This window comes from Phoenix dactylifera, chromosome 6, assembly GCF_009389715.1.
Source record: "Phoenix dactylifera cultivar Barhee BC4 chromosome 6, palm_55x_up_171113_PBpolish2nd_filt_p, whole genome shotgun sequence".
Lineage (NCBI taxonomy): Eukaryota > Viridiplantae > Streptophyta > Magnoliopsida > Arecales > Arecaceae > Phoenix > Phoenix dactylifera.
The window spans coordinates 13,309,815-13,326,493 of NC_052397.1; the positions used below are offsets into that span (position 1 = coordinate 13,309,815).

Below are 16,679 nucleotides of genomic sequence, written 5' to 3' on the forward strand. Positions count from 1 at the left end.
CAAATTGTGATAAGATTATTTATCCTATAACATAATTCTTTCTACACTTCTGCACATGATGTTTTAAATTTTCAGTCCCAATAACTCTACCACCAATTGAATATTCTTTGCCATATCGATCACTTCATTTAAGCGATAATAATTATAAATGGGTGAAGTTATCTTTCTTTTAAATTTGATATATTTAGAGTCACTTGCTATCTTTTTATTAGGAACTCAAAAGATTGATTCATTAGACTAGCTATATCATCTTTACTCGAAGCCTCCATATCTACACTAGGATCTTCAATTTCAATACTATCTCTATCCATCTACAATATGTAATTTAAAATAATATCAAAAGATCAGCATATAATACCAAAACTAGTGACAAGAGGCATGTTGAAAATTCTATAAATAAACTAACATGCATGCTAAATTTGACTTACACTAAATAAGTTATTTAACATTATAATTTTAACATGGACCCAAAATATTTTACTTACAACTTCCTCCACAACTAGAAAGTGAATTATACTTAAAATAAAATTTATTAAAACATATCATTAGCCAAAGACCAGTTGATAAATCATTGTTTTTTGTTGATAAATTGATAAATTTTATAATTCTATTCATCTAATGAAAACTATGACTACTTAAGTCATGCATTTAACAGTCAAGGTAATTGATTTATGCAATAAATGAGACGTTAAAAATCTCTCTAACAACCATATATTATTGGAAGCTGTATTAGAGTTTAAATAAAAAATGATTAAAATAGAAAGAATGATATCGCTAGATATAACTAATAAATTTTTATCTGATATACTTCATGCATGCAATAATCTAGTATGCTGTCATTAGCAAAATAAATGCATTAATAAATCAATAAAATATATGCATGTACCAAAAAAGTAAGCAAGCAAGTATTAAAGAAGCTCTCTAAGCTTCTAACAATCCTATATCAATACACCATCTAGTTAAACCAACCAAAAACTATGTTAATAGATACTATCTAGCTAAAATAACCAAAAATCTAATGCAAGAATGCTAGATTTCTAACATATTTAATGCTTTAAAAATAATACTTTGAAAGAAATAAATCTCTTTAAATAAGAGCTAAGAACATCTCTCTCCCTCTGCTACTACAAGTTTAGATATTAAATCTAGAAAGAAAAAAGAGAGGAAAATGGAGGAGTGGAGATCACAGCCTTTGAGGAGTGGCTTGATATTCTGAATGGTGAAATGCCATTATGGAAGTTGGAAGCCGCTGTTGGAGTGGCAGCTCCTAAAATCATGGTGAAAAGTATCCCTTGACAAGATTATTTGGTAGTGAGGAAGGCATGGTTGCTCACATAAGAAGTAAGACAAAAAAAATTAGCCCAAACCTAGGGTCTCATAAGATATTCAAAGAAAAAGAGAGATGAGCGGATGAGCGGAGGAGGCAAGGCTTATTGTGTAGTAGCTGTAGCCAAGGGAAGAGAGGCAAGAAAAGAAGAGATTTGAACTCTGGAGTCTTGCCCAAAGAGAAGAAGAGGGACTTAGCGCTAGCCAATGCTTTTTAGAATGAGAGAAGAGGAGATAAGAGATTAAGAAAAGAGGAACGGGAAGAGAGGTAAGAAAAAAAAAGATTTAGATTTTGAAGTCTCATAGAAAGAGAAGGAAGGGCGTAACCCTAGCCAACGCTCTTTAGAATGAGAGGAGAGGAAAAGAAAGGCACTCAACACTATGCCCAAACTCCTCATGTGTATATAAATATATATGTATTTATATGTGAGTTAGGTAAATAGGTTAACCCAACCCGACCTTATATGATTTGATTATTAGATGGGCTAAATAAGTTTAAGACATTGAAACGCAAATAGGACCCATTTGATAAACTTGTCAAGATGAGTTGACCTATTTATAATTTGAACTTGTTTAGTTCAAACCCCAACTTGTTTATTACAGACCGCGCATGAGTTGGGTTGACAGGTAGAGTCATAATTTACCACTTTTAGTTTGGAGAAATGAAAAAAGTGGGCCACCTTCACCAAAGTTAAATCCCATAAAGCATTGACAATGAGAGTGGCTTTGTAAGCAGGAATATTCCTATATTTAGGAAATGTACAAAGGAAAAAGAAATATTTCTTAAAGACCAAAGAAATAACTAGGCAAATTTATAAAGCCACACTCATTATGTGATAGGTAAAGAACATTTGAACCTAGCTTCTAGCACCTAACTCCACAGTTGGACTAATGTAAACTCAATCTGTCTATGAGATGGTGTTGTCGGAAGTGATCGAGTTACCTATGCAATGTATTTGTTTGAAAGATTTTTAAAACATTCAGCGACTAATCATAGATGATAAATGAACATGTGAAACATCTAAGAATCATTAAGTCAAGAAGAGTGGATTATCACAATTGAATTGGCGCTATAAATTTGCGGAAAGCAGTAATTGAAAACTATAAGATATTTGAATGTAGCTGCCCAACAACTTAGACCCCTCAGGGACTTACTTTAGAATTGTTTAAACGAACTTAAATTAGCCTACACTGCTTTAAGCTAGTGCTTGATGGATGAGTTTGATCAAATTATTATATCTTAATCTGTTGAAAGATGGATGGGTAGGATTCATGCTTGATCCTAGTCAAAGTTGTGCATTCTACGCGGTTTCTTGATTTCGATTCTAACACACGTTTACTGGATTGCTTCTTTTTGACTTGCTTTCCCTACCGGTCAACACCAATATTATCTCTATGATCCATCAACACCGACTCTAAGGTATGGGGGAAATTGAGGTCCAGCAAATGTTTGATAATATTAAATTCTAGCATAAGATTTGGAGTCTAACAAAATCTTTAGTGATATTAGCAGATAGGATTGGTGTCTACCAAACATTGGTGCCCAAAGTTGCCTAACAGGAAAAGAGAACCTGAGAACAAATCTAGGTAAAAATGAGAGAGAGAGAGAGAGATCTAGAGAGAGAGAGAGAGAGAGAGAGAGAGAGAGAGTTCAAGCAAACTAATCTTGTCGGTTAGGCAGGCTTAGGCATAGTCAGGTAGTGGAGAACTAGCTTACGATGCTCCTCATCGAACCTAGAGTCAAGTCATGAGGGCCCATTGAACTAATATTTTTATTAGGATGAATCTTTTAGCTTTATTGACTCTTTCTAATAACTATAATGACCTCATCTCTGTCTTATAATTGAGGTATTGATATATAACGTGGTTTGAAATATGTAACGAGCACAAACAGTTCATAGGTGGCACAAGTACTCTATGAGATATGGAAATTTACTAACAAACTCATGCAAAGAAAACCAATCACCCTCTTGTGCTGCAGTAAATGTTCATGAAAAACTTTTGAGTGTTAATGTGTATATATACTATGAGTTTACGTGGATGCATAGACTTGATGCATTTTATGCACCAATGAGCAACAGCTTACTGGCGCATAATTTGTAGTTTATTACAGCAACAAGGATTGAAATATTGCTGTGGGACGCCAATGATCAGTCACAAAAAATTTTCTTTTGTAACATTACATTTTTAATTTGATAATATTTATGCTATATTGATACACAAAGTTGTTTGTTCGGTTCTGTACCCTCTGTATATATATATATATATATATATATATATATATGCATGTAGGTACGTATGTATATGCATATGCATGTTTATGTATATGTGGGTAATGTATGTATGGATGCACATAAGTATGTTTTGAACCTTAATGCTGAGGAAGAAGGTCCAAAACAATCTATACCATAGGTACGTAAAGGAAATGATCCACATATAAATAAAGAAGGTTACAACCTGCTCCGCTATGGTCTAGTCGATATGCCACATGTAGAAATGTATAGTATTGTTTACAGTTCAAGCTATAAGAATTTCTGATAGGTTGGGTGTGTTCCAAAATTTAATTTTAAAAGGTTAGAGGTCAGCTTCCTTTCCATTAAAAACTATCCATATGCCTCCAAAAAAAAAAAAAATCACGCATTTCGAATAGGTAGTTCAAGAGTTACACGAAACACCTATAGAGCAAACATTTACATGCACTGCATGCCTTGCAAGTCATGCAATAGAACACCCATATTTTTTCTTATTTTATTGTTTGGATTTTTAACAACCCTTTTTCATTATCTACTTTGTGTGATGAATCTAATAATACCCCCCAAAAAATGCCAAAGCAAAGCAGAATTTGTTCATAACGCTTACGATGAAACCATATATTCATCATTCTTCAGATTATTAAAACCATCTCCATTCGACATCATTCCATGGCCAGACCTCCACAACTAAACCTTGTGCCTACTCTTCCCGCGATTCACTATATGTTTCAGTATCGTACATTAACATGCCTGCTCTAACCAATACGTGAACTGATTCTTTGAGCTCACCCCAAAGAATACAATGAACTAAAAGGCCACAAATCAATGAAACAAAAGATAACAAAATCCAAGTTTGTGAAGAGTAGGAAATAGCTCAAAATATCTTCCTTCCTAGTTGAGCCGGACAAAGTTCTCTCCATAGGGAAGCCTACCACTCAAACCTCTCGCCTTCACCCTTAATAATACACCCTTAAAAATCTTGTTTAATAACCAGGATTCATATCTTTTATAGTAGATATGTCATTCTGCACTCATTATTCTTATATATCTAACAATGCTTCAATAAACTTCATGTGGCCGGCACGGTTTATGCTTAAAAATCATATCATGTAACAGTCAGGACATTGGAACCAACCATCAACAATATCATATCATATTAGATTATACATCTACAAAAGAGTTCCATCTTCCATCTATTCTTTTGACAAAAATAAAACAAAAAAAGGGAGAAAATTAAATGGAACTCTGGAAAGCGGAAAGAACCAAAAAGCTACCACCTTTGTTTCCGCCACATCTTCCACGGGATTCCCCCCATATCTACTATCCGTTACAGATCTTTTCCAACCAAAACAAGCAACCAGAACAGAACCCTTCCATGTACACGTCACCCCCGCGGCGCCATAATCCCCTTCCTTTCCTTTCCCCCACCCTTTTTTTAGCAAAAAGAGGACCAGAAAAAGCTCCACCCTTATCTAAGTCTAACCTTCTGAAGTGAAGTCCAAAAAAGGAAAGCTTGGGAGGGGGCGTCACAGCTCCCGGGGGTCTACGAAGATGGAGTTGCCCGGCGGCGACTTGGTCCAGTCCCCCACAGCCCCGCCGTCGCCGTAGCCCTCCGCCAGCCGCTTCGCGCACCACAGGTCCTCCGCGAACGACAGCCTCCGCCAGTGCGGGATCCCCCGCCGGAGCGGCTCGCACGCCGCCACCTCCGCCGCCACCACCCCCGCCGTCCCCTTCCCCATGTTGTGCGCGTGCCTGCACAGCGCCTCCACCATCGCCGCCGCCCCCGGCCCCTCCCCACCTATCCCGTACAAGAACAGCGCCCCGAACGGCTGGAATATGTCCGGCACCGACGGGATCTGCAGCCACGGCAGCGCCCTGTCCGCCGCCCTCGTCGCCCACGCCAGCCCCCGCCGCACCCTCGACGCCCCCCGCACCTCCAGCCGGAACACCCCCCCGCAGTTCCACACGCTCACCACCGCCCACGACTCCGGCGGCGCACTCAAGAATCCTTCTGTCCCAGGCCACTTCCACTCCCCTCCGCCGCAGCTGCCCGCCGGAACGGCCAAGAAGGTGCCGAGGGAGAGGTGATTGGAGAGGACGGCGTCGATGTCGCGGGGGAATAACTCGGTGGTGGAGAAGTGGAGGCGATAGAGGGACTCGGCGTCAGCGACGGGGAGGCGGAGGATGCGGACGAGGCGGGGGATGGGGAGACGGTGGGCAAACACCGGGTGGACCAGGATCGCCGGGGTCCGGAACTTGGAGTACCCGCACCGCCCGGTGAACAGCCGGACCGACGCTTCGTTGTCCTTGTCCGTCGCCATGTACGCGTACTCCGCCCCTTGCTCTTTAAACCATTCCTCCAACCTCCTCACTAACCTCAACCCAATTCCCATCCTCCTACAATAAAAATTATATATATCTTTTAATAAATAAAATAATATTTAATAAAAAAAAACATATACGGAGAGAGTAGTGATGGCGGAGGGGGTTACCGGTAGAAGGGGGAGACGCGGAGGCCGAGGATGTAGGCGACTTTAGTGTACATAGGGGCGGGGAGTGGGTTCTGGTGCTTCATGGCGGTGACGGCGCCGGCGTTTCGGGGGATGCTCTTGCCGCAGGTGACGGTCTTGACGCTGCCGCGGATTATACCTACGATCTCTTTCACCGGCTCACTTGTTTCAGCAACCTAAAATTTTAAAACTTTCATATATAATAATAACAATAATAGCATATATAATCATTCTATATATATATATATATATATATATATATATATATATATATGTAAAGTAGCAAATAGAAAAGAGAGAGATGATAATTACGAGCATGAGGAAGGCCGGAGAGTGTCGGACGCGGGAGACGGGGTCGCCGAGGTGGTCGGTGAAGAGAGTCATCTCACCGCTGGGTCCCACCTCGCACATCCGCTCCATGGCCTCGGCTCGCAGCCGGTCTCTCTGCTCCTCATACTCTCTCACCACAATTCCTTCCTCCATCTCTATACCTATAGTGCCGTTGGTAGTGGTGCTATGAGCAAAGGCAAGAGATATAGATGGGAGGGAGAGGAGAGACTCAGAAGTTGAAGGAAGGAGAGAGGAGATAAGAGTGAGGGATGGTTTTACATCACTCTCTTGAATCACGTGTAGAGCAAGAATAAGGGCAACTAAGGAGAGGAAGAGGAGTTCACTCTTTTTTTGAGCGCCTTAAGAGTTGGTGTGCGAGTAGTTTAAGATGATTGGGCTTTTAGTGTGATGGGGTTGGAGGGGGGGGGGTATATATACTAGTTTGTGTAGGGTGGTGGGGTTGGGATGAGGGGCCTTCCCTTCGCTCTCTGTCTCTCCAATTTCCTCTTCTTTTTTATTAGTTTATTCCGTCTAGAATCCTCCCCTTCTCTCTCTTTCTCTTTCTCTCGCGTTATTAGTATCGCATTTATTTTAATTGGAAGTAAGTAGTAAAGGCGGTGGAAACAACGTAGACGTAGGGGGAGGAAGGAGGGGGTAAAACTGCAAAAGGCTTAGAGAGAAATGGCGGCTGTGACTGCGCGCGGACTCGTGGGTGTGCTCCCTGGTGTTTTTTTATTTATAGTCATTTATTTCCATGGAGTAGATACGTGTATCGTGCCATTAATTATGGCCCAGCACCAATAACTTGTTGCTCCCAACATTGAACGCGTGTCCATAGTATCATAAATCATATGCATGCATCCATGCATCCTCATTCACCATACATGTGATGTGGTAATTATAGAGGCCAGGAAGAGACATATTACATCATTCCCATATTACATGTCCGCAACTGAATGCAAGACTAAAGAACTTCTACTACTCGAAATTTTCCGTTATGTCCTGCGAGCATGATGTAATTGAGCAAATTGTCATTAAAAAATTGAGCATGGTATAAGAAAGATCTTAAAATATGATTGCTGCTTGAGTGCAAAAGAACAAGAATATTTCCTTTGATCATATGATCAGAACATCAGTAAGGAGTCTTCTACAATAACTATTGTGAACGGTAGACTTCGGCGATTGTTTCGGCGTGGGCTTGAGACTGCAAATCAAACCATAGAGCCCTGCTCTCGAACTGGGCTTGAGAACTGCTAAGTGAAGGGGAGCAACCATAGAAACAAACAGATAAGAATGACCTATTATAATGGAAGGAGCTTCAATTGCGGCAGGAAAATAAAGATGTATAGAGCATAAACAGTATGGGAAAATATTTGCAGAAAAATGAAGCCATCCTAGATCAACATAAGATTCACTTGAAGGAAATGGCAGGATAGATGGTTAAGGGATCACACTTTGGAAACTCTCTTTCCACATCTATATAGGCTACCAGACAACAAGGAAACAATGGTGGCAAAATGCTGCGATCCATAAGCTAAAAGTTGGAATGTTAGCTTAAATGCACCTCTCTCATCAGGAGCCTGGAAGGAACTAAAGGAGCTTGAAGCATTTTTCCTTTCAGATGGCCAGGACAGAGCAAATTGGAGATGAACAGAAAAACAAGGTTTACTGGATCCTTTTACAAATGCATCAAGCCAGAAGTGATTTAGCCTATAAATTTTTTCATGTGGCTGGCCTTGAGTAGCAAGCTTAACACAAGTGAGGCCCTCAACAAGAAGGTTTGGTATGCAATGTTGAATTGCCCATTGCGCAAAGAAAGTTTTGAAAACATAATTTTCATTGACTCTTGAATTGTCCTTATGCTAGAAGGTCTTGGAGTCTTATTGGAGCTCTCTTGTGGATTAATTGGCCAAAGGAGAGGACCGTTAGGATAATATGGAGCTGATGTATTAACGAATAGCATGGAACTCTGTTATGGAACTCTGTTATGCTTGCATTAGCTTGGGTTATCTAATCTGGTTGTAAAGGAATAACCCCATCTTCCTCAACAAAGAAACAAGTGCAAAGCAAACTCTTTATGTAGCAATGGAAACACTCTTAAGCTGGGAGTCGCTGGTTTCATACAAGCTTCTAATTTGTTGCCACTTATTTTTGAATGGATTAAGAAATTCAGTGAGAGGCTGATTATCCTTGCATTAGTCAACCACTTAATGTAGAGTTTCTTTGTTATCTGACTTTATTTTCTTAATGAAGATGGGTGGAGCTTCTGCTCTTCCTCTTTCGAAAAAAATGGTAAACAGGACTCTATTTCTCATTGTAACTTGTCCATATTATAATACCCAGGTTACATTGTAAACGGCTTTATTTAATTAACTAGCATATACCCCACACGATGCCCCAGATATGATTTGTTTATCTATTTTTAAATTAATCTTGAAATATAGCATAGCAGTATAATAAATTATATTTAAAATATTATGCATATTTATTAAAGTCATCATGGTGTCATTACAGTATTACAAAAGCTGTTACTTCAAGCCATAAAATAAATTATATATATGTAGGCTAAAGTATAGAATATATTAAATTTCAAGATCGTAGATACGTCAATTGGTTTGAGTTTGAGTTAAAACTAAATTATGAACATATAATTATTATGCATGATATTAAATATATTTTATAATAAATTAATATATATATATATAATATTTTTCTTATGTATAATTGTTATATTATATTAAATTAATTATGAATGTTGGATATATTTATTTCAATTGTTATATAAATTTTGTATTAATTGTTACAATGTTTGTATAACAAATTAAAAACCACTATTATATAGCCTTAAATTGTTTATTTACATGTTTCAGTGTTGTCCCGTGGATTTAATTAATACATAGCTATCTTATCAATGATAACATGTAATGTGAGATGGATATAAATCTTGTCATCAATACTAATATTCACATGACGAGTGATTAAAAAATATTACTTTATATCCTACAATTAATTAATGCATGATTTAATTAATACATTGATTTAATTAATATATGGTTTTTACTTTATTAATTATAAAATAGAATGTGAGAATGATTAAAACCTTATCATTAATGTTAGCAGAGGCCCTATTTTAGTACATATGGAGTAGATGAATTGAATGGAACTCAGATATTTTCTTAAAAGAATTAAAAAAGAAAATATAAATAGGAATCTTTTTCTCATTGTAAGTGTAACTTGTCTAGGTTAGTGCCCATATTTAGATACTATCTGCTTTTTCCGGATAACATAGGATTCAGGCATTAAATGGCATACATGTAATTAAGAGGTACTTATTTATTCTAATGCTAAGAATGGGTTTGGTCCTAAAAAAATAATTTTTTTTATTAAAATAATTTTTTTGTAAGCTAATACCTGCGTATATGATAGCTGAGATAGTAATTTTTGTACATTTAATTAAAAAATACCATATTCCAAAGTAGTTTTTATTTAGTACAGTCACTATCTTTCTAAAAAAAATTATATAAAATATCTATTATATTTTTAATTAAAAAAATTTTATCTCATTATATCTAAAAGTCTAAAGGTTTTTTTATAAAAAAATTATCGTAATTTTCAGCAGGCAAGAATTAAAATTTTTTATGCATAATTTTTTTATAAAATAACTTTTATTTCCATCCAAAAACTATTTTTTATTTTTTAAAAATTAACTAATTATACGATATTTTTTATTTTTTTTTGTGGCTTACACCTTCCTCGCGGACCGTACAGTCTTCAGTTCGTTCGAGGATTTACCGGAAGAGACAAAATAAAAAGGAAAAAAACTTTTTTCTTTTCTACGACAGACCGCCGCCGGAAAAGGTGACATGGCGGGACGGCCGCCAGGCTTGGGGCGCGCTACGACCTCCCAGGCCTCAAGGCCACGGATGCTTGACACGTGGAATTTCGAGGCGGCGATCACATCATCACGGCAGATTAACGGCTGGTGGAGGTGATAAGAGTTCCCGTGGTCCCCACCTCCCACTCGACCTTATCCCTCAGTCCACGATACATACATAGCCGCTGCGGACCAGCTTAACAAGATACTTCTTGGGTTCTTTTCCGTTACTGTCGAACCGTTAGCCAAGCAAGTTCTCCGTTGCGGCCGAAGGCCGTTACGGGCGACAACGATCGGGAGTTGCCTTCTTTTGCCTACGTTGTGCTGACTGTGACGGGCGGCTCTATCCCGCACAACGCCATGTGGGCCCACTCAGCTTTGGACAAATCAATAATGGCCATCCAATCATTTTTAGGTCATTTTCAACTCTAAATCAGACAATTTAGATCAATATGATAGAACAATGTCTTGTATAACTAAATAGAAAGCTACATTTATGCTCTAGCTTGTTTTAGGTTAGTCATGTGCATTGCATGATTTTGTACCATGAACTTAAACAACCTTGCTTTTCTCATGCTAGTAACAATTGCCTTCATTTGCTTTTTGATACGTAGAAGATTATTAGAAATTTTCACAATAATTTGAAGGTTCAAAGTAATTCCTTGTGATCGAGATACCATGATATATAAAGGGTATCAAACAATGAATGCCATGTTAGTAAATCCATTGTGGTCGTTATCGGTCAATCATGTTGGTGTAATGACATCGACCTCAACATTAAATTGAGCGATTTTGGGTGGCCATGGCCTTCTTCATAGCCTTTCATCTATTCGCTTGACTTGTGTTGCTTGGTTTCCTACTTGAGTTATAAGGAGGTGGGGTAGGTAACCTAATTATTAAGAGTACAAGATAGATAGTTGTTCATTAGTTATATCAGGAATTTGGGATGTCTTTCATGGCTAAGAAGTTATGAGCTGCCATGCATGAATGTGAGATGAAGATGTGAAGAGAGCAACTAGGATGATGAAAGCAATGATAGTGATATTGATGATAGTTACAATAACAAGGACAATGTTTACGACGATAGTAATGATTGGCTGCATGGCTACCATGTGAATTAGTGGAAATGGGGAATGCTTCTCCATGTCAATGAATGCTCATCCAACTAAAAATCCAATCATGATTAAGCACTAGGGTCAACAAGAAATAATAGTATTGAATTCAATGAGTTTGGACTGAAGCTATCATATAAGAAAATTGCCTTGAAAAATTTGAAACATATTAACAAAATGGGTGGAATGGGACCATTATAAGGTGTTTTAAGCTACTTTACAATCTTGATGATGCTATCTTGTGACATCTTTTATTCGATAAAAGAATTGATGTGCTAGAATAAAAAAAATCTAGTTTCTTATCTCTACTTAATCATTCATGTATCAAAAATGCATAATACTGTATATTTAAAAAGACAGACTGTAACTCATTGTGTTCATTGACCCATATCAGATTAGTTTAAACGAAGATAGAAGAGAAGAGAGAGAAGAAACAATCGAGACAAGATAGTCTTATTTATAGGCTTTGCATCACCGGATCATCTCTTTCTCCTCGGACATATGGCCAAGAAATCGTACACAATTCTTTCACATTTCAATTATAATGCCAACCGATATAGAACACAATGTAGAGTTGTCGGGCCAGACAGGTACCGATAGGCTCTTAGGCTAGCCCATGACCATGCGTCAAAATCTTTTCTTACCCACAGCCCAAATAAAGTAAGTAAAAAACAATACTTAGGGAGAGATGAAGCCAAAGAAATATTGTCAACTAGTGCAACATGTTTGCTATAATTCCGCCTTATGTTTGGTTAGGCTTGTTCACACAAAGCCCATAAAAGAAATGTGTTGTTCAATGTGGACTAGGGAAGGAGATTTGGGCTTGCAGGGGTTGTCCCATAAAAATCTTTGAGTGGGGGCATTGCTCGAGGAATGATGGGATTAGTTAAAAGTTTAGCAAGAGGTTGGCTAGCTTATTCTTCTTCTTCCCTCCGCCATTCACTCTCATTTGTCTTCCTTTAGGGAAAACAAAGGCATCCATGACTTGGACGTCCAACCACCTAAGGCTTTTTATAATCTAATTCTGTAGAAGCTCATGACATCGAGACCTTCAATTTGACCTGGACTTTCCCTTATTTTGTCATAAACCAACAGGATCTCCAAGCTCACCCTACTTCATTCATATGTTTGCAGTCTAAAGCCTTTCAATCTCTGTCTATAGTTTTTTTTATTGTGAAGTTTCCAATGCAAGGGTGAGGCTGACCCCCATAACAACGACCTTCTAACCAGAACTACCCATTGGCGACCCTTTAATATTTCCGGGTCTACATTCATAAAAAAAAACAAAGAAAGAAAATTTAATGGCTCGCCAGACCACCTGTCGAGTCTCAATCAATCAAAGGCAGTCCACATCCTAGTAGCCGTGAGGAAGGATGTAATCCAAAAAGGGTGGGACCCACGTCAAGGGCCCTCTCCACACGTGATGTGGCGTGGGGCCCTTATTTCTTTGGCTTTGGGTTGCCATTGGAGCGCATGTGGGACCCATGGAGAAATAAGAAACTTCTTCCTGAAGTCAAGATTAAACTTTGCCGATGTTTGGAAGGGGTGCGAACTAGGTCAGAAAAATATCCATTTCGGTCTGTTCTCATGTATTCACTTTTGCATTCGTATTCCCAACAACAACAACAACAAAAAAAAAAAAAAAAAAAAAAAAAAAAACACCACGATAGGATATGGATGTATATCCAATCTTATCCTTATCCGAATATTTGGTTCTATTTGTCATTCTATGCCGTTTTATACAGAGCAATCTTTGTTTTATAGATGACTTTTTAAACTCAATCTTTTGGGATCTCCAGAAAGAGTGAAGTAATGAAGTAGATATATCTATATTGAATTTTATATGAGAAAATTATAAAAAAGGTTTTATATAAATTTATATTTTTGAAAGCATGAATTGCTTCAATTTTAGGAGCTTAGTTGTAGTCAAAAAGAGTTTTAGAATAAGTGAAACTTCTAATTAAAGACGTAAATTAGAAAATTTTTATTTTGGTAGAAGTTTGGAAAATATTTCTTTATTTTTGTAGTAAGATTAGGGAAGAAGAGTAGTCAATATGAAACTCATGATGTGATATGCTTGATTTCTGTATAATTTTCTAGAATTTTGGAGAGGTTAGTGCATTCTATCTCCGATCTCTTTACTAGGTACAAAAATATGAATATGGATTTTGTTCTCCAATTAATATTTATATCCAAATTTGTATTCATATATGTCAAGTAAAAATGGGTACTAATATGGATACAGTGACATTTGATCTATATTCATTCTATCTTTAGCCTTAAAGCTTGATATGCACAAGAGAAGATAGATGAAAATAGCAACAAACTAAAAATTGTTTGATCATTTATGTTACTTAATGGATATATTTTTAATTTTTTAGGGGTGTGTTATTCTTGTCACTTTTTATTAGATGTAACGTAGAATAATCTAAAAGAAGTATCTATATTGACAAGGGCTTTTTTCTCTAAATGGAATGGGTGAATGAGTTATTTTTCTTCCTAGTTGCATCAAGAGTCATCCGCCAATGTGAATCAATGTGGACTATGACTTGGCTAGTCTCCTTAAAAATATTTATCGACCATACCAATTAATCTAGTTTGGCATTTAAAAAAACATAAAAACATTTGAGACTATGTTTCATTCATTTAGAATAAATATTTATCAACATATCTCATTGACAAAGGAATGAAAATTTGCATTGCTAGAAAAGCCAACCATAGTGCAAGCAATACTAGTCGTCGTTTTCTCAAAATTGGATTGCAACAACCACTAAGATGTCAAGACTCAAGAGTGAGGAGATATGCTTAGGAAAAACATCCACAAAATCTATAATAAAGATATTGTAAGAAAATCGCAAGAGATAAGCAAGCAAGGTTGTGGAGACGATGCATGCCACGTAAAAATAAATCCGAAAGAATATGATGGTAATTAACTCATTCACTATCACTAGCTATCACTTCTCCTTTTCTTAGTCTTCCATCTTTCACTATCAATAATTTTGTTTGTCTTCCATATATACACTTTCCAATCTCTGATAATGAAGTATGATTTTTTTTTTTAACACAAAAACTTAAATTAGGGTGAATATGTAAATTTTGTTTAGTTGAGTTTCATGTATAACAACTTAAATGCTTTTCTCGCTAGCTTTAGAAAACTTGTCTATAAGATGCTAGATTTTTTTTGCATAAATATCCTCCTAAATATCGAATTTTGTATGAATACCCTTTCAAAATTGATATTTGCATGTATATCTTCGTAAAACACTTATTTTGTTATTCTACCATATTTTTATTTTTATTTTTGCATATGTACCCATTATATCTAACGACGCTAAAAAATTAACGGTTTTTAAATTAAAATAACTAAAATATCCTTAATGGGTAGACATACAAATAGATCGTGATCTTGATAGTAGGAGGAAAAAAGGGACAATAGCAGAATTTTAAAATTTTATTTTATTTTTAATTAATATAAATATAATTTTTCTTAACACCGTTAGAACAACCGTTATATTAGGAACATTTGTACAATAACAAAGTTTTACGAGGGTATACATGCAAATATCAATTTTGGAAGGGAATTAATGCAAAATTTGATATTTAGAAAGATATCTATGCAAAAAAAACCCAAATGTTGGAAAACGTTTGCCCCTTAATTATCAAGAAGGTGTAATAACATGTCCTTAGTCATATGTATCTTTATAGGATTCGAATATAATCATAAAGTTCTCTTAGAGGATAATGAGGAAGCCTAGTTAATAAGAAGTCTATTTAAGGAAATATGCACTATATTTTGGAAGTTTGAGAAAGAGATGCACCAACATTATAATAAGTCTTACTTTCATCCAAGAATTGAACCTAAAACCTCTACGTACTGACAGGGCAAGCTCCAACTCGAAAACAAGAGTTGCATTGAGTGGTTTTTGGGTACTTTACCAACTAATTCGCTTACAAGTTTTGATTTGTAGAGATGAGAAATAAGCGTGCCTTTGTACATTGTCCTCCAAAGTACAGATGTTTTATACTGATAGAGGAACATGCGACAGTGGCAGCATCTGTTACAAAGTAGAACTACACTTGAAAAGTGTCCTCTCAAGACCAAGGAAAGTCTAGTCAGACTGAAGTTAAGGAAACATGCTTTACATCGAGTGGATGCGACGCACTTCACTAACCATCTTTCCATTTAGGTTTCTAGAGATTAGAGCTCCAAGTTCGGATCTCAATACATTATTCCAAATATTAGATATTTGTTAGGTGTGGAGTAACAAGTCTAAGGCAGTTTGAATTTTCTTGGGTGCACCTTTGTCTACACCATACATAGTTGCCACATCATTCATCTCGAACAGCTCTTACTTATTTCAGAAACATATTCAGACTTTTTCAAGCTCAATATACAGTGCATCGTGGAGATCAAGAAGATGCATCTATGTTCGAGATTAGATAACGTACGACTACCCATGATGATATTGTAGTTTACGATGCACAAATTGTACCGCAAGGAATCCCGTTCGATAGCATGCTATTGGTGTGAACTTGCAAATGCACCCTTCGTAACACAAACCCATTTCTTGCTCTGGATTCCAGCAAGCTCATCCTAATTTAATCCCATCACTCATCAAACATGCCTATCCTAACTAGCGACCGGCTTAATGGGTTTAAAAGGTAGAAGAAAAGCAGGGAAATCAACATAATCATAAGCCCATGAGCCAGCAAATATGTAATATAAAACCCAATTAGAGCCAAAGCATTCCCATATGGTACCCAAGGCCCAACTCAATCCAAGCCACCAATCTGTTCCAACCAATTCAAATGATGCCAACTTCTTGCCTCCCCAATTCATATTCTCATGATTTGGTTCTACTTTTGCTCCAGCTGGAAAAGGGAATGAAGCCTGAAGAATCCCACTCTCCCCTGATAGCTCCAAAATGTCTGACCTCACTTTCCAAACAAGGTCATGGGTCCCATGGCTCCACTAGGCCGACTCGTGTACCAAGACAAAGTCACCAACACCACCACCACCACCATTCGAGCCAATACCTGGCCCGACCCAATTCATGGGTCCCACCCTGACAAAGAACCAGTTTGACCACTGCCTGTGAAATGACTAACAGCAAGCAAAGCAGAGTGGGTGACAGCACGGAGGGAGAGAGAGAGAGAGAGGGGTTAAAAGAAAAGGTTAAGTGGTGGTAGGATTTGTCGAGTAGCGAGAGTGGGGAGTACAGGGATTGGAGGCTGCGGAGGGGACAAAGAGGAGATTTGGGTTGCAGGGGAAAAT

General features: G+C 37.3%; 1 protein-coding gene across 1 annotated transcript; it reads right to left on the minus strand.

Moving 5' to 3' along the window:
- Positions 1 to 4,720: 4,720 nt before the first annotated feature.
- LOC120111234 (probable N-acetyltransferase HLS1) lies at positions 4,721 to 6,800 on the minus strand. The gene is made up of 3 exons (XM_039127789.1): positions 6,401 to 6,800; positions 6,071 to 6,264; positions 4,721 to 5,975 (listed from the first exon to the last, which is right to left on the minus strand). The coding sequence occupies exons 1-3, from the start codon at positions 6,569 to 6,571 to the stop codon at positions 5,105 to 5,107; spliced, it is 1,236 nt and encodes a 411-aa protein (XP_038983717.1). The 5' UTR covers positions 6,572 to 6,800; the 3' UTR covers positions 4,721 to 5,104.
- Between the last annotated feature and the right edge of the window lie 9,879 nt (positions 6,801 to 16,679).